The following is a 25,190-nucleotide window of genomic DNA, read 5'->3' on the forward strand; positions in this document are numbered from 1 at the left end:
CAAAATGCAGATTATTTGTATTACAAATTTTATTGTTATCACAAAGCCGTGGATGGATAATCAAAGAGAAATAAAATAACCGACTGATCACTAAATATATAATTAAAAACCAAACATATTAAAGTTTGAAATGTTCTAAATTATATTTCCAATGAAGAAGTGTTTGAAAGTATCTGAAAGTTACAGAATGAAATCAAGGGAAATTTATACTCTTTTGCTTCATGCATTTCAAGTTTTTGAGGATGGAGCAAGTTCTGTGGAAAACGTTTTGAAAGTTCAACCCAGTTTTATATTAAAAGTTAACAGAACATGGCAATATGAGCAAATACATATGTATGCAAATTAGTGATGATTGCTGACCTTTCCCCCTGCATAATTTCACAGATAATCAAATGGAAGCATGTCAGTCCTTGATCAACTGTAGGGGTGAGCACAGATATATTCTAAGCTCCTACATTTAAACAGAAAAAAAATCAACAACTTAAGCACCTGGAAAAAAAGCACATTGAACACGTAATCTTTTAAGTCTACAAAATAACCAGTCTACTACCTCAAAATGTTTCAAGCTGCTGGGACTATCTTCAAACACCGCAGTAAAAATTCATAAATACTTCCTCAGCTCAGTGACTCCCACTTGACTGCAGACATCTAGGAAGAAGGCAACTAAGGTGACAACTCAGTATTACACAGTTAAATATTACTGTACTCGTTAAGTAAAATTCACCTTTTTTTTTTTTAACCTCAAATTTCACACATACATTTCACTGTACAAAGTTCTTGTATACCCCACAGGCCATCTACATGGAAGTGGCATCATTATTTCACAAGCTTCCACACTGACATGATCACAACACGAGCTATAAACTTCCAATATCAATATGTCATCACGGAATATGAAAAACCATACTGAACCGATAACACGTGGACAACTAACACATTAAAGGTTAGTGCCAGTCTTTCTTTTCATTTTCTCTGTACATACAACTGATATGCCATCCCTGCTCGCAGACGTCACACAAGCTCACAAAAACAGCTTTATACAGCATACCAGAACTCAACAATTTCTAAAAATGCCACAGCTTCTTGTTTTGTTTGTGTTTTTGTTTTGTGAGGGAATAAGAAAGTCCCATTCTCATGCTGATTATAAACGCTGTAGTATTTTGTGCGGATACAAGTCCTAGTTTCATGCTGGTTACCTTATGGGTTACTTGTCAACACAAGAACAAAAAAACAAAACCAAAAAAAAAAAACAACCCCAAAACTGTGGGTTAATGACATCAGGAGGAGGAAAGACTTATGAACTAAAAACCATTTAAAAGAAACTCTTGTTAAAATACTACCACAGCGAATGTGGAGAGCGTTTGTTGACACCAGTCTCAATCCGTGTCAATATGCACTGCTGCACAGGGAACTACCACTTTTGATTGTGTAAATCCAATTTATCAAGTTCTGACAGGAAATGAAAACACAAAATGCCCATAAACAGCTCAAAGAGCACCACTGGTCAGCAAAAGCTGGGGAAGCAGGCACCTGCTTTGCAGAATATCATTCACTCTGGTTCACAAATAGACGATGCAAACAATACAATAAGTTGTGGCCATGAATACGTGAATTAACGACAAAGTCACACGAAATCTTTACTAAATCTCACTCTATCACCTGTCCTAGTGTGGCGACATAAAAAAAGAAAAGTAAAAAAAAGATGATAAAATAATTCTAGCTGACAAGGCAGAAGACACTCGCATGCAGGAGAGCCACATCTCAATGCAGAAATGCCAGATGTAACAGAATGCAGTCAAAACTATGAAACACAAACATTTTGCAACCCTGCCACGACAAAACTGCATCAAAACGCCAAATGCATTCGACCTCACCCCCACCATGCTACCTGCATGTTCTCTGTAACATCAGGGTCGACATGATTACACACATAACTCAGTACATCATTACTCACATGTTATTACAAACACACTCATACATAACACATCATTACACACACACAACATAATGCATTATTACACACATAACTCAGTACATCATTACTCACATGTTATTACAAACACACTCATACATAATACATCATTACACACACATAACACAATGCATTATTACACACATAACTCAGTACATCATTACTCACATGTTATTACAAACACACTCATACATAATACATCATTACACACACATAACACAATGCATTATTACACACATAACTCAGTACATCATTACTCACATGTTATTACAAACACACACTCATACATAACACAATACATCATTACACATGACAGTGCATTATTACACACTCTTGTAATATAATACACCATGACGGACACATAACACAATATTACATGTATTACGAACACCAGCACATAACACAATACATTATTACATACACTGACAGTTTCAATTTCAGTTTCTCAAGGAGGCATCATTGCATTCAGACAAATCCTTATACGTCACACCACATCTGCTAGACAGATGCCTGACCATCAGCATAACCCAATGCGCTTAGGGCTTGAGTGCCTGTGTATATATCTGTGTACCTATCAGAGTGGAACACTCACATTTGAATGACACACTGACACATAACATACAGACTCATGCATAACACATTATTTCACACAGTCACACATAGCACAATATATTACTACACACAACCACACATAACATTATCCAATAATGAAGACACACATATAACACAATACATTATTGCACACACTCACACATACCACAAAACAAAAATCTATAGACTTACATTTGCATTTGAATCTGGAACTCCAAGTGAAAGAAAATAACTTATCAACATCTTTTCACCCCACTTACCCCTTCAACAGGAAATTTTCTTCCTAAAATTACTTTTAAGTAACATACTTACCGTGACCCACTAGTGCAGACGCCAGCAGGGGTCTGATTCCTGTCCTGTGCAAACTACTACCCGCCTATGCGGAGAAAACGAAAGCAGCTACGGCCAATAACCTCCTGAAGTAGGCTACCTCCCCTGTACCGACGCTAAAGCAGCTGCCAAAAGCTCCTGTATATCTCACTCTCTGCCATGAAATCTTTTCAAACACGCGCTTAAATCAACCACCCATTCCATAAACTGGAAACAATTTCACACACTTCAAGTCAGTTAATCATGAAGTACTGCAGCATATCCTTCCACACTACCCCGCCAGTCCCTTCCCCCAACGCACACCAACACAAAAGCCAAGAAGTGTCTGCAAACCTTGCCAAGCCCCTGCGTGACACACGCATACACAGCATACTCACCCACTGAACAAACCCATGTGAACCTGCAGGCGATACACTTGCTGATCAAACATACAAGTACCAGTCAAATAAAATATAAGGAAAAAAAAAAAAAGACGATTAACTAACACAAACCATGCATACACACATCACCACCCCGTAAAACCAATTTGCATGCACAGTAAAAACCACCCAACAGAAACCATGTATGTACAACCACCCTGTAAAACCTTAACATTACAAGTACTGTGTTAAAAAAAAACTAAAAAAACAAAACAAAAAACCCCACCCAACCAACACAAACCATGCATTCACACATCAACCACCCTGTAAAAATGTGACATTCACAACTCTACCCACCCACCCCCGAACCTCCCTCAATGCCCAGTTTTCCCCACCACCAAGAGAGATGGAACGGAGAGCAGAACAGAGCAGTACTGCACACACAGAGAGAGCGAGAGAGAGAGAGAGAGAGGATAGAGAAATTTCACTGCTCAAAACCAAAGCGATTTCACAAATTCGTATATTTCAATGGTGTCACACCACCATCTTCCTCAGCGGCTATGACTTCAACCAACCCCAAAACTTTCCACAACCATTTGTGCTGAGGAATAATGTGTGACACCATCAAAATATACAAGCAAGTTAAATCCTTTTTGATTGTGAGAAATGAATTTCCTTCCATATGTATCCAGAATCAGACAACATAACACCAACGACGGGAGAGAGGGTCAGTCATTTTGACAATGGACAGCAAAGCAGCACTGCAGAGAGACGGAGACAGAGGTAGACAGAGAGAGAGAAATCGAAATCGAAATCGAAACTTTTTTATTGAGGGAAAAGGAATAGGCACTTATCGGCCTGTTTTCATCCTACCCTCGTAAAGAAAACGTATAAACTAATCTAGGAAATACAAGAAGACTGAAAAAAGAAGGAAAAAAAAACAAACCCACTTTGCACTGCAACAACAACAAGAACAATAAATGGCATAGAAAATACACAGTTCCCCACAAAATAACATTGCATTTGCGTGAAGGAGAGAGGGAAGAAGAAGGTAAGAGAGGAAGAGATACGAGGAAGAGAGGAAAACTGTTGAGAGAGAGAGAGAGAGTGAGAGAGAGGAAGAGAGGGAGGAGGGAAGAAAAGAGGAAGGGAGGAAAGGAGATAGACAAATAGACAAGGATATTGAGAATACATCATTTGTTTATCAGTCTCAGTAATTTCAAGGATTCGTAGAAATTAGCTCTGACATTAGATGTTTATGATATAGTCTTTTGAAGACACTGAGACTGGAGTTTATATTAAGTGTAGATGAAATAGAATTCCATAAATATCCACCAGAGTATGTGAGACTTGTTTTATAAAGATCAATTCTTGGCCGAGGCAAGGTTATTTTTATGTGTGTGACGGTGACTATTTACTGGAAAATTACTTATCAGAGAGGGTGGGGCATAACCTGATAATATTCTGAACATAACTATGGCTTTATTATATTTACGTTTAAGACAGAGAGCGGAGACTAGTCAAAGGAAATGAGCCGGGCATCCAGCACATTGTCCTGAGCAGCAGGCTGCTGCTGCTGCTGCTGCTGCTGACCCGGCAGGGGGAGGGGCTGGGAGGTGGTGGGGGGCTGGTGGGGGGGAAGGTGGTGGTGGTACATCTGCAGGTGGTGGTGGAGGGGAGGGAGCACTGCTGGCCCCATCTGGTTGTTGCTCCGGTTGGAAGGGGAGGAGGAGGAGGAGGAGGGGGGAAGAGTGGGGTACTGGGCGCCTCCTCCACTGTAGGGTTGCCCCGGGGCCTGGGGGGCGGGTTGCTGGGACAGGGCGGGGGCAGGATTGTTGCTGGGAGGGGGTCCGGTGTAGACCCCCCCTGTTACCTGGGGGTCATGCTGAGGCAGTGTGCTGGCCAGACCTGCACATAAATCAGTATGATTTTTTTTTTTTTTAAATCGTTTTCTTTTTAATTTAAACAGCTTTCCATTTCAACAAGCCACAATACAAACATCTTTTTAGTTTAAACAGCATTCCATTTCAATATGCCACAACACAAACATAACAGACATGCTCACGTGCTATATATATATATATATATATATATATATTTTTTTTTTTTTTACTGTAATCAGATTTCATTTGAAAATGCCTCCAATACAAAACACACCATAAGACAGAAAAACCCCAATAGACTGATAACACTGCAGAATGGACAGGAAAACCATCATTTTTTGCAGAGATCCAGGTTTAAGCATACAGCTGACAGACCTGGAGAAATCTGGCGAACAGTTCTGTGTGGAGCCCAAATGACTCTTCACATTGTTGAAGAAGAACTAGAAGACAAGGAGGAAGAAGAAGAAGAAGAAGAAAATCAAATCAACAGGACAAGAAGAAAGTCCTGTCAAAGTACACATATTCATTTGTTTATCTTAACCCTTTGGTTGCTTAAAAAGCCGCTTGGTGACATGCAGCAAGAACACCACAGTCACCACATGGCAACCTGAAGGGAGAACACTGCTGGCGCCGATCGGTTACTTGAGCATTAGAGTTATCAAACTTGCGCTACTTTTCAATGAATAACACCAAACTTAGACAGGAAACATCGTTCTCATTGTTGAACCATCTCTCGTGCGGTCTGGAGCGATTTTCAGTGGCTTTTTTAAAGCTTAGTTTGAACGATTTCTTCAACCAGTTCAAATTGTAACCAGCAGTCTTGCTTTAGACCATGATATACGGGACAGCAAGCTGCAAGTCTAATTGGAAGTCAGGTGGCGGAAAATGATTTTGCTGCTGACAGTGGCAGTGGAGAAGAGTTCGTGCCACATGGCAGCGTACTGACGAGTGACACTGACAGCTCTGCTGCACAGCTGGTTTTCAGCTGTACTGTGCAGATGACTTAGCTAGCTGTTAGCATCTTGAACATAGCTGATGATGTAAGGGTTAACTCACTCGGGACGACAAGTTTTCTCCCTTGCTTTTCCCCACAAACGGCCCATTTGTAAGGGTTTGGAAAAAAATTTTTTTAAATACAAAATACAGAGTAAGAAAATGAAACTTTCAGAACTGGTTTATTACGTGTTGAGCTATTACATATAAAAAAAAAAATCAAATTTCTCATCTTATTTTTTACAGTTTTGCCGTATGTAGAAAATACTGCCAATTTTTCATCCTGAATCACTATACCCATGTTCGCTTTCTACATTAAATTTGCTTTCTTCTTCGTCATCATCCACCTCTTCAGTGTCCAACCCTTCAGTTTGTAGCATTTCAAGTACTTCGGCAACTCTAAAATGTTGCTGTCGCTGCCCTGTTCGCTTCACAACATTTTGAGAAGAGCCCGCTTTGCTAACAGGCTGGCACGCGAGCAGACGACCGGTCAGTGACTTTGTCAGCGTGTGTGCGAGACGGGCCACAAATGGCAGGCTGACCAATCATACCATTCGATTGTGGAGTGACCCAGAATAGCACACTCTGCTTGGCTAATCACAAAATCACGTGTACAGCGCGTGATGGATTTTTATTTCTTGAAAATGCTATTCCATTCCATCGTCTGAAACCGAATACATTTTATGTAGGAATGCTCACGCATTCCTTCGTCCGGAGAGAGTTAAGCGGGTGTTCATACAGAATAGAACATTGGGCATAAAATGTATTCTGTGAGCACAAACTGTATCAAAAGGAAATTTTCTTCCTAAAATTATGTTTAAGTAACATACTTACTGTGACCCACTAGTGCAGACTCCGGCAGGGGTCTGATTCCTGTCCTGTGCAAACAACTACCCGCCTATGCGGAGGAAACAAAAGTAGCTATGGCCAATAACCTCCCTAAGTAGGTTACCTCCCCTTTGCACCCCTGACTAATGCCCTCTTTTGAAATATCTGTTTATGATTTATGATTTTATTTTTATCGAATGATCAAACTTTGCATTTTCCTGTGGCTGAAATGTTTACGGGCAAAAAAAGAATTCAATAATATGTAGTATTCTTATCAGCAAATGTTTCAACATTTTACTCTTTTTGATATAACAAAGTATTCTTGTATCTTGCATCAGCACACTGGTCAACTGTCCACACTTCTTGACTGGGATGTACCCATTTGTATATAAACATACTTTTTTCCCTTACAACATGATAGTGGAAGAAAATCAGTGAATGCACCACGTAAACAACCCTTCTGTTATTTTAAAACAAATTGGCAAAGATTGAAAAGAGAAAAAAAAAAAAAACCATAAATAGCTGGGGGGAAAAGAGAGTAAGTTGGAGGATGATATAAACCCTTGAAAGACAGCAATTCCAAGCCATTTGAATTCTCTCTGAAGGAGACAGCCGGTTGAAACTGAATGCATAATATGACTGCAATTTTGTCTCCAGTGGACTCCTAAGACATCTCAGTATAAGCAGTGAACTATCATCCCCTGTGACAACTGATCCAGAGACACCAGTCACAATTTTGTTAGTGTTCTCAGTCACAGTGGGGAACAGTCACAGTTTTGTTGTGTTCTCACAGTGGGGAACAGTCACAGTTTTGTTGTGTTCTCACAGTGGGGAACAGTCACAGTTTTGCTGTGTTCTCAGTCACAGTGGGGAACAGTCACAGTTTTGCTGTGTTCTCAGTCACAGTGGGGAACAGTCACAGTTTTGTTGTGTTCTCACAGTGGGGAACAGTCACAGTTTTGCTGTGTTCTCAGTCACAGTGGGGAACAGTCACAGTTTTGCTGTGTTCTCAGTCACAGTGGGGAACAGTCACAGTTTTGCTGTGTTCTCAGTCACAGTGGGGAACAGTCACAGTTTTGCTGTGTTCTCAGTCATAGTGGGGAACAGTCACAGTTTTGTTGTGTTCTCACAGTGGGGAACAGTCACAGTTTTGCTGTGTTCTCAGTCACAGTGGGGAACAGTCACAGTTTTGCTGTGTTCTCAGTCATAGAGGGGAACAGTCACAGTTTTGTTGTGTTCTCAGTCATAGTGGTGAATAGTCACAGTTTTGCTGTGTTCTCAGTCATAGTGGTGAATAGTCACAGTTTTGCTGTGTTCTCAGTCATAATGGGGAACAGTCACAGTTTTGTTGTGTTCTCAGTCATAGTGGGGAACAGTCACAGTTTTGTTGTGTTCTCAGTCACAGTGGGGAACAGTCACAGTTTTGTTGTGTTCTCAGTCACAGTGGGGAACAGTCACAGTTTTGTTGTGTTCTCAGTCATAGAGGGGAAGAATCACAGTTTTGCTGTGTTCTAAGTCATAGTGGGGAAGAATCACAAGTTTTGTTGTGTTCTCAGTCACAGTGGGAAAGAATCACAGTTTTGTTGTGTTCTAAGTCACAGTGGGGAACAGTCACAGTTTTGCTGTGTTCTCAGTCATAGTGGGGAACAGTCACAGTTTTGCTGTGTTCTAAGTCATAGTGGGGAAGAATCACAGTTTTGTTGTGTTCTCAGTCACAGTGGGAAAGAATCACAGTTTTGTTGTGTTCTCAGTCACAGTGGGGAACAGTCACAGTTTTGTTGTGTTCTAAGTCACAGTGGGGAACAGTCACAGTTTTGCTGTGTTCTCAGTCATAGTGGGGAACAGTCACAGTTTTGCTGTGTTCTCAGTCACAGTGGGGAACAGTCACAGTTTTGCTGTGTTCTCAGTCATAGTGGGGAACAGTCACAGTTTTGTTGTGTTCTCAGTCATAGTGGTGAACAGTCACAGTTTTGCTGTGTTCTAAGTCATAGTGGGGAAGAATCACAGTTTTGCTGTGTTCTAAGTCATAGTGGGGAACAGTCACAGTTTTGCTGTGTTCTCACAGTGGGGAACAGTCACAGTTTTGCTGTGTTCTCACAGTGGGGAACAGTCACAGTTTTGCTGTGTTCTAAGTCATAATGGGGAAGAATCACAGTTTTGTTGTGTTCTCAGTCACAGTGTGGAACAGTCACAGTTTTGCTGTGTTCTAAGTCACAGTGGGGAACAGTCACAGTTTTGCTGTGTTCTAAGTCATAGTGGGGAAGAATCACAGTTTTGTTGTGTTCTCAGTCACAGTGGGAAAGAATCACAAGTTTTGTTGTGTTCTCAGTCACAGTGGGAAAGAATCACAGTTTTGTTGTGTTCTCAGTCACAGTGGGAAAGAATCACAGTTTTGCTGTGTTCTCAGTCACAGTGGGGAAGTCACAGTTTTGCTGTGTTCTCAGTCACAGTGGGGAAGAATCACAGTTTTGTTGTGTTCTCAGTCATAATGGGGAAGAATCACAGTTTTCTTGTGTTCTCAGTCACAGTGGGGAACAGTCACAGTTTTGTTGTGTTCTCAGTCATAGAGGGGAAGAATCACAATCCCGTGACTTCCCAAAGCAGCCCATGAAGGACCCAGAACAGAAAGAAAACAAGACGTAACAACAAAATCTACTTTGAAAAAAAGAAATAACAGTTTATTGTACAGTGAATATTTTTTTCCCCACCAGAGTGGATTTTTCTACATGAACATTGCCAGAGACTACCCTTTTGTTGCCATGGGTTCTTTTACATGTATGAAGTGCATGCTACACTCAGGACCTCGGCTTATCGTCTCATCTGAATGACAATTATGTAAGGAGGTAGATACAGCCCAAAGCTGCCAAACAGAACAACAGGCGAAGAAGTTTCAGTTTCTCAAGGAGGTGTCAATGCATTTGGAAAAATCCACGTACACTTTTATATATATATATATATTTGTACACCTATCACAGTGGATTTCTTTTACAGAATTTTGCCAGAGGACAACACTTTATTGCCATGGGTTCTTTTTTAGAGCATCTAACGCTTGCCGCACAAGGGGCCTCAGTTTATAGTCTCATCCGAATGACCAGAAGTTCAGGTCTGATTTTCCTGTTAAAGTGCAAGGAAAAAAGGGCAAGAACGGAATTCGAACTTGAACAACAGAGACTACACTGGCAGGTCAACATCTTACTTAACCTGCTCCTGCCACCTTGCTCCTGGAGACTAAGAGTGTGAGGTGAAGGTAGCATGACTCACTGTGCATGTTGAAGGAGCTGTAGTCCATGGTGGGGGGCATGGAGGTGTAGCCCATGGAGCCAGGGGGGGGCAGGCTGTAGGCGCCTCCGTCCAACTGCATCTGGGCCTGGGGGTGGATCTGGCCCGGGGGCTGATAGCCACTGGGTACACCACCCCCACCCATCGCAGGGTTCAGGTTCGAGCTGCTGGACATTTGGGGACCCTGTCGGAAGGTACACAGATGTGTCAGGACTGAAGCACAGCCAGTGTTTTGATGATCAGGCAAAACATATCATACATGAAATGTTTTCATTAACTTGTGGAATCCAGGGCCTCACCTCTCAACAGAAAGTCAAGAGTGCTCCCCCTTGGAATGTCAGACGGACATCTGTATGACAAAATCTAACTGAACACCACAACCCTTTACTGAACCAAGACCTGAACAAGTTGATCTTGACCAGTTCACTGCCAGAGAAACATAAATCTTGCTGCAGGGCCCTCTGCCAGGAAATTTTCAGTGAAAACCGATATAAATTAACCAAAAAGAAAAAACAAACACATCTACAGGCTACATTGTTTGTCAAAAGTATACAAACATGTTTTTCACAGGGAAAATTCATCAAGCTTTCAACTGAAAACACTTTTGAAATTATGGGATGTACAGATCATGCACTGTACTGTATTGCATTTACTGCATTCTACAGTACTGGTACATCAAATTCCATGCCACACAATTCTCCTGCCCGGTTTAACAACATACACAGCAGAGGCAGACAAGCAGGACAGGAGAAAGGAAGACGTTACCTGCGAGTAAGGGCCCTGCCCGACCCCTGGCTGCATGAACATGGCAGGGTTCTGAGACTGCTGACCCTGAACAGGTCCCGGGGTGCCGCCTGACGACCCCTCCTGACCGGGTGGGCCTTGCTGGGGCAAGGGCGGGGCTCCGTAACCAGCCATCTGCGGGGCCGAGGACCCGTCTTGGGGGGTAGGTACCCCGGGTACCCCCCCAGGCATGTACCCGGCGGGCATCATGTTTGGGGGCACACCCTGGGGGAGGCCCTGCTGGGGGGGAGGCATCATGGCCCCCGGGGGTCCCCCCATCATCACCGAGCCCCCTGCTGGGTTGGTGGTCATTGGCGGCTGCTGCCCGTACACCTGATGGGGAACACAGGACAGGAAATGTACGGTAGTGTTCTGTATCGTAGCGCTCTTTGTCACAACGGACTATTCTGTATGAAATTCCTGCCACCCTCCCGAGGGAAAGCATGTCGCAACAGCGCAACAACCCTCCCTTTTTTTTCTTCTTTTCTGCTTTTAGTTCAAGTTGTTTTAATGCATCAGAACAGTATGAAGTCCAATCTTCTGAAACAGATTAAAAGCAAGCATGCAACAATGCTTTAACCAGTTCACTGCCAGGGAAACATAACTCCTGCTATTGGGCCTCTGCCAGCAAACTTTCATACAGGTATGAATTAACAAAAATCAAAGTCCATAAACCCACCCTCTTCTTACTCATCTCCATCCCTCCTTCTCTCCCGTCCTCTTGCATGCTTCGTTTGTCCTCGCTGAGCTCCATGGACCTATGCATAGATAATCTGGCGGATGAGCTTTCCCTTTCCCCATCCCACGCCCGCGCCCACTCCCCTGACCCCACCCCCCATGCTACACACGAGGTGGTTCAACAGTTTGCTTCGTCCGTGACTTCTGTGTCAAACTCAGAACAATCAGTGTCTGCCATATAGCCTGGGTAATAAAAAACCCCCAAAAAACAGCCTTTATTTACTTGAACATTACCTAGGCCACGAGCACTGTCGTCTGCTTGTTTGCTTCACACACTGATTGGGTCGGCTGTTGGTCAATGCTTTGAGCCACAGATCATGCCATATGCCATATCAGGACTGTGTTCATGTTTATTCATGACTGAGATATAGTCTTCTTCTGGGTTTGACAACAGTTATGATGCTGTTTTGTATTTCCAGCTGAAGAAAAAATTCAGTGAAGCTCAGTGACATGTAGGCAATACTGTTGCAACTACAGTATGACTGACAATCTCATCATGTAGGCAGTTTACAGGTTAATAGTTGTAAAATGTAGTTGTAAAATGTTGTGGCCAGACAGAGCTAAAACTAGACTTGTCAAATCAACCGCTGGCCAAAGGAATGACTTCAGTGCTTAAAGCAGGGAACTGGTCTGATTCACTGAGGAGAAGATGGGTCTGGCAGAGGAGTATCAGTTACTGTGTTAGCCATGAAATTTGGCCAACAGAGCAAACCTAATAGGCCAAGTTTGCATCAGTTAGAGATGTTACAGTCCATGACACCGAAAAGTGTTTCCAAACAGAAAAAAAAACATGTCTGCTCTCTGGAGGAGCAAAGCATGACATAGGGGGAGTTACAAGGGAACAGCCGGCATAGTCTTGCATCTGGCGTTCTATGACACCAAAAAGTATTTCCAAATAGAACAAAAATGTCTGTGAAGGAGCAAAGCAAGACACAGGGTGCATTTACCTGGGTATAGCCGCCATAGGCCTGCATCTGGCGCATCTGTGTCAGCTGCTTTTGGCTTTCAAGCCTCCTGGCCATCTCTCTCTCCTGCTCCTGTAACCGCTGCAACGCCTGCTGCCTCTGCATCTCCAGGTACTCCTGCACAGGGAGACAACACATGCTTCTGTTTTGTTTTTGTTTTTGTTTGTTTTTTTTGATGTGGCACACTTTTTATAAAAAGTTAAAAAAGTAATACAATCCAATTCAATACAATATAATACATTACAGTACAATAAAATACAACACAATACAATACAATACAATGTAATGCCACTGCACTGCTGAATTTTGGTCAGAGAAATCTGTTGCGACAAAAAAGTAACACACTGCAATTCAATACAATATAATACATTACAGTACAATAAAATACAACACAATACAATACAATACAATGTAATGCCACTGCACTGCTGAATTTTGGTCAGAGAAATCTGTTGCGACAAAAAAGTAACACACTGCAATTCAATACAATACAGGACAATACAACACAACACAAAACAATAAAATACAGTACAATGCAATACAAAACAATGCTACTGCATAAGCCGAATTTCAGTCAGAAAAATATGTTGTGACAAAAAAATATGTGACCAAGCGCGCTATGCTTGCTCCAAAACTGCTCACACACAAGCTACATCAGACGACGTTTTTCCCAACTAACCCATGCACAGAATGTGTGACGTCACTCCCAGTTCGAACGCAAAGCCGCTTACATCATTTTGTCCTCCTCGCCAGACAACCTACTCACGGCTACAAAAGTGACATCGCTGACAAGATTCAAGATATCTTTATGACAGGATTTTGATCCGACAGGATAAAGATCCATCACAAAATAGATCCAAATTATTCCCTTTCAGGTTTCAGTTCTTTTATAAAAAAAAATTGAATCCATCCCTAAACCACAGCCCTTTACTACCAAGTGTACCTTGTTACAACTTGGCGCTGTGAGCAAGGATGTGCTAAGTCTTTTAATCTCTTATAATAAATTAAAGCTCATAGCCAAGCAAATCTCTATCACATACTTGACGCTGTGAGCTAGGATCGTACAGGGAAAAGAGGTTGTACTAACAGTCACATAAGGATAGTTTAACATAGGAGAAAAGAGAAGACAGTGCAGCAGGTAGGTACACAAGTCCATGAAGAGAAACGTCGTCCCATCAAGATGGCTTCAACCAACTTCCTGCCCAAACTCCCGACGCTATCTGGTGAGGAAATCAGCATAGAAGTCGACGACTTTGTCCAGGAGGCCAGACTGATACTCCAGCTACAGCCCCTGGATGACGTGACAGCCTCTCTCTGGCTGATCTCAGCCCTTGCCGGCCGAGCTCGCCAGCAGATCGTCAGGCTGCCAGCGACACAAGTGGACACCCCAGCCAAGATCCTTGAGGCTCTTGAAGAGAACTGTGGAGATCAGCGAGATGCCACAGAGCTTGCCACCACCTTCTTCAACAGACAGCAGCAGCCCAAGGAGACGGTGACTGACTACGCGTCCCACCTTTGGACCAAGGTCAACAAGGTTGAAGATGGGATCATCCAGGTGCCAGCGACCTTACTCCGCGACGCCTTCGCCAGAGGCCTTCAGTCAGCTGCTCTCAGGCGCGATGTCAGGCGCTTCATTCGTGACCACCCTGACACCACCTTCGAGGCAGCGAAGAAGGAGGCCCAGCGATGGCTGAGGGAAGACAGCCACACCTACAACATCTGCCCTGGCGTAGACAACACCACAGTTGCCTGCCTACAGCCTCAGCTGGCCACGCTCGCAGCTGAGATTACCAGCCTGCGACGTCAGCTGCAGTCCGCCATGCCAGCACACCACCCACATCCTCCACAACCAGCACTGTGCTGCTGACCGCACCCCAGACCCCCCACACTGTGTCTGGTGTGAGAGGTCTGGCCACACAGAGCACCAGTGTTGCCACAAGCGACGCTACAAGGCCAGGCGACAGAATGCTGACCACCAGCCTGCAGCTCCAGCCCACAACCAGTGTGTTGCCACTACACGCACTGGGCAACCTGGGCCCATGCCATCAACTGCACCAGCTCCAAACCAGCGATGCACGAGACGCCGACGCAGAGGGAGGCACCACAGCACCACACCTGACACTGTGGTCCCACGGATGTCCCCACCTGTCGTCAGCCCCGCATCGCAGAGGTCCAGCCAACAACCACCATCAGTCACGCCTACAGACCCGGTCCCACTGCACCACCAGGGCGACAAAGTGACTGACACTGACACTGACACTGACAGTGGTGTGTGGCTGACCAGGTCCCTGCCAAGACCCAGGACATCAACCCTGCGAGCTGTACCAGAGCCGCCTCCACTACCATCAGATCCCACCCCTAGGCGATCCACTCGACTGGCATCCAGGGCACCACTGAGTTTGTGATGAGACTGGTGGTGATAGAAATATCTAAAAGCCAGGACACTGACACTGCAAATGAACAGTCATTATGCTGACACATGTTTTCATTTTTAATTCTTGCTAAGCTGAAACAGTGCTGTTATTTTTTTTTTTCATATCATTCCTGTTCATGCTGTAATTTTGTTTTCATTTCAGATATTTCTGCATAATTCATGTTTCATGTTTTTATTTTCTTCTTGCTTGACCTGTGATCTAGCTTGTCACTTGGTTTTAGGAATGCAAAGTATGTCTATGAACATGCTCTCATAATTCATGTCACTATAATCTATGCTTTTATACATGTATGCTACTCTACATGTGCGTCTGACAGTGATATGATAGATAGATTATATGCACAAATGAATGCTTTCAAACTTCATAGTGTATTTACCTAATTGGGACCCCTTCTCTATATCAAACTGTTCAAAATCAAAGTTAAGTTAGGATGCATTTGACTAAGTCCAAACCCATAACTTAACCTGGCTAAAGCCACTTTGAATATAGAAGTAGGGTATTGTTCCTAAGAATGTTGCTGTCATTTCACATTCACTTAGCTATCAGTTATCAGCAAAAATTATCTCCCTTTACCTGATCAATAATTCTTGTTTGATGCCCAGCTAAGTCTGCTCACAAGAGTTACTTTTAATTAACCATCACGGACGATAGATTTCAAAAGATGGGGGGAGATGTGACCAAGCGCGCAATGCTTGCTCCAAAACTGCTCACACATGAGCTACATCAGACGACGTTTTTCCCAACTAACCTGCGCACAGAATGTGTGACGTCACTCCCAGTTTGAACGCAAAGCCACTTACATCATTTTGTCCTCCTCGCCAGACAACCTACTCACGGCTACAAATATTACAATACAATTCAATATAATACAATACAGTACAACAGAACACAATATAATTCAATACAATACAGTACAACACAGTACATCATAATACAATTTTAATACAATACAATGCAACACAAGACAATACAATACAAATTAAAATATGATACTATACAATATGATTATACAATACAATGCAACACAAGACAATACAACACAAAACAATATAATTCAGTACAATACAACACAGTATATTACAATACAATTTTAATACAATATAATGCAATAGAAGACAACACAATGCAGCACAACACAGTGCAATTCAATACAATACAACATAGCACATTACAATACAATTTTGATATAAGATACCACAATACCACACAACACAACACAGCTGCACTGCACTGACTTGTTTCTTCTGCCGCATGACTTCCAGTTTCTGCATCATCTGGATCTGGCGCTGCCTCTCCAGGTCCTCCAGTTCCCGGCGCCTCTTCTCACGGTGCTCGTCTCGCAGGCAGTCCAGTGCTTCCCTCGCATCTCGCAGCTGTGACAGCTTGTCCTGCAGGCCCTCAAAGTAGGCTGCCACAGCGATACAGCAATGGTTAGAGTCAGCTTTAGTTTCAGTTCCTCTAGGAGATATCACTTGGAGGCCTAGAGTGACGGCCTTGAGGTAACGCATCCACCTAAGAAGCAAGAGAATCTGAGCGCACTGGTTCAAATCCCGGCACAGTCGCTAGTATTTTCTCCCCCTCCACTAGACCATGAGTGGTGGTCTGGATGCTAGTCATTCGGATGAGATGATAAACCGAGATCCTGTCTGCAGCATGCACTTAGCGCACATTTAAGAACCTACCGCAACAAATGGGATGTCCCTGGAAAAAAATTCTGTAGAAAAATCCACTTCGATAGGAAAACAAATAAAAAAAACCAATAACTGCAAGCAGGAAAAAACACCAAAAAATCGGTGGCGCTCTCAGTGTAGCAATGCGCTCTCTCTTGGGACAAAAAAGAGCAATACAATACAATACAATACAAGTAGGCTGCAACAGGGATACAGGATGGTTAGAGTCAGTTTTAATTTCAGTTTTCCAAGATGTCACTTGGAGGCCCTCAAAGTAGGCTGCCACAGCGATACAACGATGCTTGCAGTCAGCTTTAATTTCAGTTTCTCAAGGAGGCGTCACGGAGTTCAGACAATTCCACACACCACATCTGCTAGGGAGATGCCTGACACAGTGACAGCAGCATAACCCAATACGCTAGTCAGACCTTGACTGCATGCATACATACATATAAGTGTATTTGTGTATATTGTATTTTGCGTACCTATTTGAGTCCACTTCTTCTACAGAGTTTTTGCCAGAGAACAAAGGAAATTTTCTTCCTAAAATTATGTTTAAGTAACATACTTACCGTGAGCCACTAGTGCAGACTCCGGCAGTGGTCTGATTCCTGTCCTGTGAAAACTACTACCCGCCTATGCAGAGAAAACTCAGAGACCCAAGTGCATGCTACGCGTAGAAACTCAGTGTACTGTCTCATCCCACCCCGAAAACAGAGTATGGCTGCCTACATGGCAGGGTGAAAATGGCTCACACACGTAAAAGCCCACTCATGTAATTACGAGTGAAAGTGGGAGTTGCAGCCCACGAACGAGGAAGTAGAAGAAGTCTCATCTGAATAACTAGACGCTCGGTGTTATTTTTGTGTCGAATTTGGGAGAAAGGGCGAGGCCAGAATTTGAACACAGACCCTTAAGGACACTATACTGGCACATGAGTGTCTTAACCATATTGCCTCCTTCTCCCTGTACGGTTAGTGTCAGAGTAAACCTTTCATCACACACACAATGTGAGTAATCAGAGCAACACTTTTAATGCACACACAATGTGACTACTTGGAGAAACACTTTTACTACACACATAATGGAACCATGTGTAAACTGAATGCTTAGAGGAACACTATCACTGCATGCACAATGTGTGACTACTTAGAGCATATGCAAACTGAATACTTTGAGCAACACTATCACCACACACACACACACAATGTGCTTACTTAAAACAACACTTTTACTACACACAATGTGTAAACTGAATACTTTGAGCAACACTATCACCACACACACACACAATGTGCTTACTTAAAACAACACTATTACTACACACAATGTGCAAACTGAATACTTTGAGCAACACTATCACCACACACACACACAATGCACACACACACACACAATGTGCTTACTAAAAACAACACTATTACTACACACAATGTGTAAACTAAATACTTAGAGCAACTCTTTCACTGCACACACAATGTGATTACTTAGAACAACGCTATCACCACACATACAATGTGACTACTCAGAATAACACTTTCACCACACATACACAATGTGTCTACTTAAAGCAACACTTTCACCACAAACACACAAACTGACTGCTAAGAACTACACACACAATGTAGAAAATGGCCTCTCAGAACAACCTTTTCACTTCACACATAATGCGAGCACTTTGAGCAACACTTCTCTGGGGATCTTTTACAAGCGCTAAGAGCTTGCTATACTAGGACCTGCGTTTATCGTCTCATCTGAATGCATGCATCATGTAAGCATACAGAACTCACCTCGTCTGTCTTCGATCTCCTGCTGGTATATCATGAGCTGCGGGTGCATGCTGCTGATGACGGAGAAGAGCGACTGGACGGAGGAATCGTTGGCGATGGGGCGGCCACGCTGCGAGTTGCTGCGCATGCGGTTGACGAAGATCTCCAGGCTGCTCTGCAGCGCCGCCATGAACTGCGCCTTGTCTGCCTGGGCCTGCTCCGTGTTCTGCCCCTGCTGCTCTCTCTGCAACATGCACGCGCACGCACGCAATCACACACACACACACAACACACACACAATTTAAGTCAAATTTATTTATGATCTATTTTATGTCAACATTTAAAAAACAGATCTGTTCGACACACACATACAACACAAATACACAGGCACAACTCAAAAACAACAGACAAATCATGACACATACACACAATCTAATAGCAGACAAATTTATTTCATGTCAACATTTAAAAAACAGATGTGTTCTTTCGGATGAGACGATAAACCGAGGTCCCGTGTGCAGCACGCACTTGGCGCACTGAAAAAGAACCCATGGCAACGAGAGTGTTGTCCTCTGGCGAAATTACGTAAAATGAAATCCCCTTTCATAGGTACACAAATATGTAAGCATGCACTCAAGGCCTGACTAAGCGCGTTGGGTTATGCTGCTGGTCAGGCATCTGCTCAACAGATGTGGTGTAGCATGTATGGATTTGTCCGAACGCAGTGACGCCTCCTTGAGAAAGTGAAAGTGAAAGTGAAAGTGTTCAACACACACATACAACACAAATACACAGGCACAACTCAATAACAACAGACAAATCATGACACATACACACAATCTAATAGCAGACAAATTTATTTCATGTCAACATTTAAAAAACAGATCTGTTCGACACACACATACAACACAAATACACAGACACAACTCAATAACAACAGACAAATCATGACACATATACACAATCTAATAACAGACAAATCTGTTTTATGTCAACATTTCAAAAACAGATCTGTTCAAGTTCTTCAACACACACACACATAGAGACACAATTCAATAACAACATATAAATCTACTTTATGTAAACATTTAAAAAAAAAAAAAAGCTCTGTTCAGTTTTTGGAAACAACTGAATACAACAGATCAGACTTCTGCTCTCTGCTATACACATACTCTCACACAAACACACATACAAACAAGGTGTTTAGTAACAACAGACTTTACGTCAACAATTAAAATATTGATATCTTCAGTTTTGGAAACAACTGAATACAGCAGATGACCATCTCTTTGTTCCAGAAATGAGAAAAAAAAAGAAGAAAAAAAAAGAGAAATGGTAGTGCTGAACTGTAACACACACTTCCCTGGGAGAACTGCCCAAACACAGAAATGTGAAGTGACAAAAAGCAGTACAGTACAATACAGTCACTCAATGCAAGCTCTAACATGGGTCTCTAATCAGCACTGGATCACCAACATTATACTGCACATGTATCCAAATCTGGCTCTGTTCATCCTGTATTGTTCATTAAGCTCTGTGTTCACACACAACTGAAATCGGTAAACGTACATCTAGAATTATTATCACGATCAATATCTATCATTTCGCACAAGAGTGCGCTTTTATCTGCATAATCCTTTTTACCCTGGTACGTACACAGCCATACTTCGTTTTCAGGGCTGTGCATGCTGGGAATGTTCCTGCTTTCGTAACCCATCAAACGTTGAATCGATCATGGGATCTTTAACGTGTGCATGTAAAGGCAACACTGACCTCAGCACTTTTGCCTACGGAGGTGGAGGGGCCAGCCACCTGGGGGGCTGAAGGAGCCAGCCCGCCAGACTCTGACTTCTTTTCCCAGTAGTTGCGGTTCAGGTACCGTGCCAGCTCTGGGTCCATGTCTGTGGCGTCCATGCCGCTCAGCATCTGCAAGAACGAAAGAAAGAAGTGGGCTTTTATGTGTATGACTGTTTTTACCCCGCCATGTAGGCAGCCATACTCCATTTTCGGGAGTGTGCATACTGGCTATTTCTTGTTTCCATAACCCAACGAACGCTGACATGGATTACAGGATCTTTAACGTGCATATTTGACCTTCTGCTTGCGTATACACACGAAAGGGGCTCAGGCACCAGCAGGTCTGCACATATGTTGACCTGGGAGATAGGAAAAATCTCCACCCTTAACTAACCAGACACCATTACTGAGATTCAAACACAGGACCCTCAGATTGAAAGTCCAACGCTTTAACCACTCTGCTACTGCACCCGTCAAATTGTTTTTCAAATGCCTGACCATTGTAGTAGCACTGGGTTTCAACTGCCAGAAGGAAGGAAAGTAACAGTGAGTGTGAATCGTTTAAAAAGAAAAAACAACAACGTGCACTTCTCCCCCCCCCCCCCCCTCCACTCCCCTTCCCCCTCCCTGTCAAACAAAAAGAGATAACCAAATAAAACCCAAAAGAACGCCGGTTTTCATAATCAGAGTCAAAATGTTGCTCAGTAACTGCCAGAGGAATAGACAGAAACTATGAATTGTTCTCAATGCGTGCACTTTGTAGTACTGGGTTTTATACTGAAAAAAAACAACAACAAGAAACCAAAAGCAACATGCAAGTGATAACAATAATACATTTCTTTAACACATAAAACAACAACGTGCATGTGATAACCAAAAAGCAAATTGCAAATGATAACAAGAATACTTTTTTTTTAACAGAAAAAAACAACTAACAAATGAACATGCAAGTGATAATACCAGAAAAAAATCAAAAACAAACAAAACCAAAACGATATGATACGATTTCCCACCTCCTAACCCCTCCGCAAAAGGGAGTCCCCTCTGGCAAACCCCTAAAAAACCAAAGATAAATGAACAAAATCCCAAAGAGTGTCTGTTTATCCCCAATAAAAGAAGTGATGGTGGGAAGGACAGAACACCAGGGGAGACAACTGACCACAGGATGCATGGCGGAGTCTGTGGGGGCCTGATTGCCGTACATCTTCTGGAGCTGTTCTCGCTGAAAACAAACACAGTACAGCATGGATTTCTAAGAGTGCTAGTAAAACACATCTTATCGTTTGTAATCAAACCTCCCTTACAGTTTATGAATTCAGACACTGATGAGATCAATACCACAGATACCTTCTACTAAGAACATGTTCAATACACATCTGTGAAGTACTGCTGATCAAACACTGCTTTTGCAAACATCAACAATCTACATATTTGCATCCAAATCATGGAACAATAAAAATATTTGCATAAAAATGTTCTAGAAGTATGTAATGTCAAGTTATGGAACATTCTCAAATGAATAATATGCAAAAAACATGAACTTGTGGATAGACATGAATATTTCCATTACACTGCAATTTGGGCTGTAGAAACTAATTAGATACTGACAAAACAGTTCACTCATATCAAGATAAAACTGCAATACAGATCTATACATGTATACTTCCCATTCAGGACAATCATTTTTGCATTAAGCAAACAATTTTTTTTTAAACCCATAAAGTTATCAACCCTGGCTAAAATAAAACTCCCATCCCCCGACCACCTCTCCCTGTATTCTTATCTCCAAGATTTCACTTCATCACATTAACTCTTTTCCATCAACAACATGCAAACTTCACAAATTGCAAAGAAAACAGTCTTGCAACATGAACAGTCAGACCAACTGTCTGCGTAACCAAACAACTTAACAAGTAATACACACAAGCAATGCGTCTTTAAGACCACACAATAGTCACTGCAGATCTTGGAGTTTGGCAGACCATGATTTTCCACTCTGCTAGGTACACAAATATACAATGCATGCACTCAAGGCTTGACCAGCATGTTGGGTTATGCTACTGGTCAGCCATCTGCCTTACAAATGTGACGCCTCCTTGAGAAAACCGAAACTCATTGTATTAATCAAATGACAAAGAACAAATGAAAGAATGTGCTACCTCACTCTCTTGTTGCCAATACTGCAAACAGCACACACACACACACACAAATGCAGTGTCATAAAACAACAATCAAATCATTTCTGATGGGTGCAACAGCCGAGGGGTTAAAGCGTTGGACTTTCAATCTAAGGGTCCTGGGTTCAAATCTCGGTAACGGTGCCTGCTGGATAAAGGGTGGACACTTTTCCGATCTCCCAGGTCAACACATGCGCAGACCTGCTTGTGCCTGAACCCCCTTTGTGTGTATACACAAGCAGAAGATCAAACACGCACGTTAAAAGATCCTGTAATCCATGTCAGCGTTTGGTGGATTATGGAAACAAGAACATACCCAGTATGCACACCCCCCAAAACAGAGAATGGCTGCCAACATGGCAGGGTTAAAACGGTCATACACATAAAAGCCGACTCGTTTTAACATGGGAGTAGCAGCCCACGAATGAAGAAGAAGAAGAAATCATTTCAATACCAATTACTGAACTGTAGTGTAAATGTTCAGAATCACACACAGGGAGTCTGACATGAAAGTTCACATCCTGTGTTGAGGTCAGGATGCTTGTGTTTGAATGATTAGTAAACCAAGTCTGTGTGTGTAGCACACATTTACTGATTAAGTACTTTAGCATGTGACTGACTGCTATCACTAGCCAGACACAGACCGTTAATGTTATGAAAGAAAAGAAGATAAACATAACAGATAAAGAGACACAATTCAAAGTGCTTATATCCAAGATAATAGTCACACTTGATTTGTTGTTAACCAGTACTTCTTCTCTGTAGTAAGCAGTGCTCATTTGTTGTTGTTTTTCTGGTGTTAAAATTTGAAGGGGTAAAAAAACTTGAGAAAAAAAATTAAATAAAGTAATTCTACTAATTGCAATGAAATAAAGACATAAAAGGGTATGACTATGAATAACAAAAACTGGCCTTGAAGCTGAACAGATTATTGTACACCTTACTTGTCTCTCATTGCATTCTGCCTTTGAACGGGATATTGCCAGAGCTAGCTGAAGTTCTTCTTCTTCTTCAGTCTCAGGAGGTTTTACCTGGAACATAAAACAAGAGATAATTCACGACAAAAGGAACTGATTTCTCAAGGAAATAAAAGCAAAACGGTGCCAACAACAATTCTTCTTATGACACTGATCCAATTGAACCATAAACAATTGTTTTCAAACATTAAGTATATGAGTAATTACTAAATTAATGTATAAAAGAGTGTCGGCACAGTTTAAATATCTTTTAAGCTACAAATAATATTAGTGACAGCAATAACTAGTCATTTCTGGAAATAATACTGGTAGTTCACAAAGAATACCAAAAACTATTTAAATTGCTAGGAACTGAGACCAGTTTTATTTTGCTGAAACTGATGACAAAAACCTCTTTTGCCTACCTCCAAGTCCACTACCTAATCTCCTATTCTTGGTGCAGAAATCGCACAGCAGGTGGTGACAATATGAATTTAAATAAATACTTAATTGGTTCACACTGCCATGATCTGCATTTCTTGATCTAATCAAACTTATTTGTAAATCAGTAAGTTAAATAACACAGTTTTCCTACTGGTTTTGCTTTGTTGCACTTTTCAAGTCTGCAGAGCATTCCATTAGTTAGGCTTCATTGAATCAAATGATAAGGATGTGCATCTATACAGCACTTTCCCTACAGCTTGAAGTCTGAGTGCATTTAGCGATACATGAATGTAATAATATGCTAGCAAGTTTTATGATGGCAACAAGATAGCTATTTTTTTTTATGTCACAAACAATTTTCACAAAGAGAAAGCTGGACAATCAACATCAACAGCTAATGATGACTCAAAATGCCATGAAAACACAAACAGACACAAGGAACAGACTTTGTGAGGACAGACTGGAGTCATGACATTATGATTAAAGAATGAAAGATTCACAGGTGTGATGTACTAACCGGCAACAAAGCATCTACACAAATTAAATAATCTGCTAAGCAGCCCATTATGCTTTTTATCGAAATGAAATATTCCAGATGTATAACTTCTAAGGCAACAAAATTAATGGCAATATCCACACTTCTTCCCCTCCACTCCTCTGTGTGAACATCCACACACATTGTTGTGAATAGTGACTCATTCCGTCATGAGGGGGAAAATGTGGACACTGCCATAACGTTGATGATAATGATGCATGTGTGTTGTTTCGTTGTGAGTAATCACACTGTCAAAACACTGCTCTTGGCCAAAATTGTTTCTGATGAGCAACGGTATCACCTTTGCTTTGCCATAGGGCTTAACCACTCATGTCAACAACAACTACATGGTGGTTTTATTTCACTAGTTCTCCTCCAAGGCTCAACATAAGCACACATGCGAGATGCATCTCAGTCTTAACTTCCTTAAGATTCGTTTTAGTTCCTGTTTTTAAAGTGTTTCGACTGTTTATTTGGCTCACCTGGTGTTGATCTCACAAAACGCAAGACTTAGCGTCTAAATCTCTAAGTTAACTACTCTTAAATAAAACAGGCAACTTACCTGAGACGCCATCGTTTCGGAATAAGCTCTGATAAATGAATACAACACAAAAAATAGTTTGGGCCCGACTCAGCGTCAGCTTCTCATGACCAAACAATTACGACAGCAGACGCCATATTGGTAC

At 42.1% G+C, this 25,190-nt stretch overlaps 1 protein-coding gene across 1 annotated transcript; it reads right to left on the bottom strand.

Moving 5' to 3' along the window:
* Nucleotides 1-25,190, bottom strand: LOC143293018 (uncharacterized). Its single transcript, XM_076603812.1, has 10 exons — nucleotides 25,067-25,190; nucleotides 23,514-23,600; nucleotides 21,552-21,614; nucleotides 20,369-20,521; nucleotides 18,617-18,839; nucleotides 16,392-16,564; nucleotides 12,704-12,838; nucleotides 11,001-11,351; nucleotides 10,218-10,419; nucleotides 1-5,160 (listed from the first exon to the last, which is right to left on the bottom strand). Exons 1-10 carry the CDS (start codon nucleotides 25,076-25,078, stop codon nucleotides 4,769-4,771), a joined length of 1,791 nt encoding a protein of 596 aa, XP_076459927.1. The 5' UTR covers nucleotides 25,079-25,190; the 3' UTR covers nucleotides 1-4,768.

Source organism: Babylonia areolata, chromosome 18, assembly GCF_041734735.1.
Source record: "Babylonia areolata isolate BAREFJ2019XMU chromosome 18, ASM4173473v1, whole genome shotgun sequence".
Taxonomy (NCBI): Eukaryota; Metazoa; Mollusca; class Gastropoda; order Neogastropoda; family Buccinidae; genus Babylonia; species Babylonia areolata.

What these genes read in the sequence shown, in the direction of transcription:
- LOC143293018 (XM_076603812.1), bottom strand. An exon ending in CCGTAGGCAAAAGTGCTGAG is followed by an intron (nt 18,840 to 20,368) that starts GTCAGTGTTGCC and finishes TGCATGTTGCAG; the next exon opens with AGAGAGCAGCAGGGGCAGAA. An exon ending in CCTATGGCGGCTATACCCAG is followed by an intron (nt 11,352 to 12,703) that starts GTAAATGCACCC and finishes GTTCCCCATCAG; the next exon opens with GTGTACGGGCAGCAGCCGCC.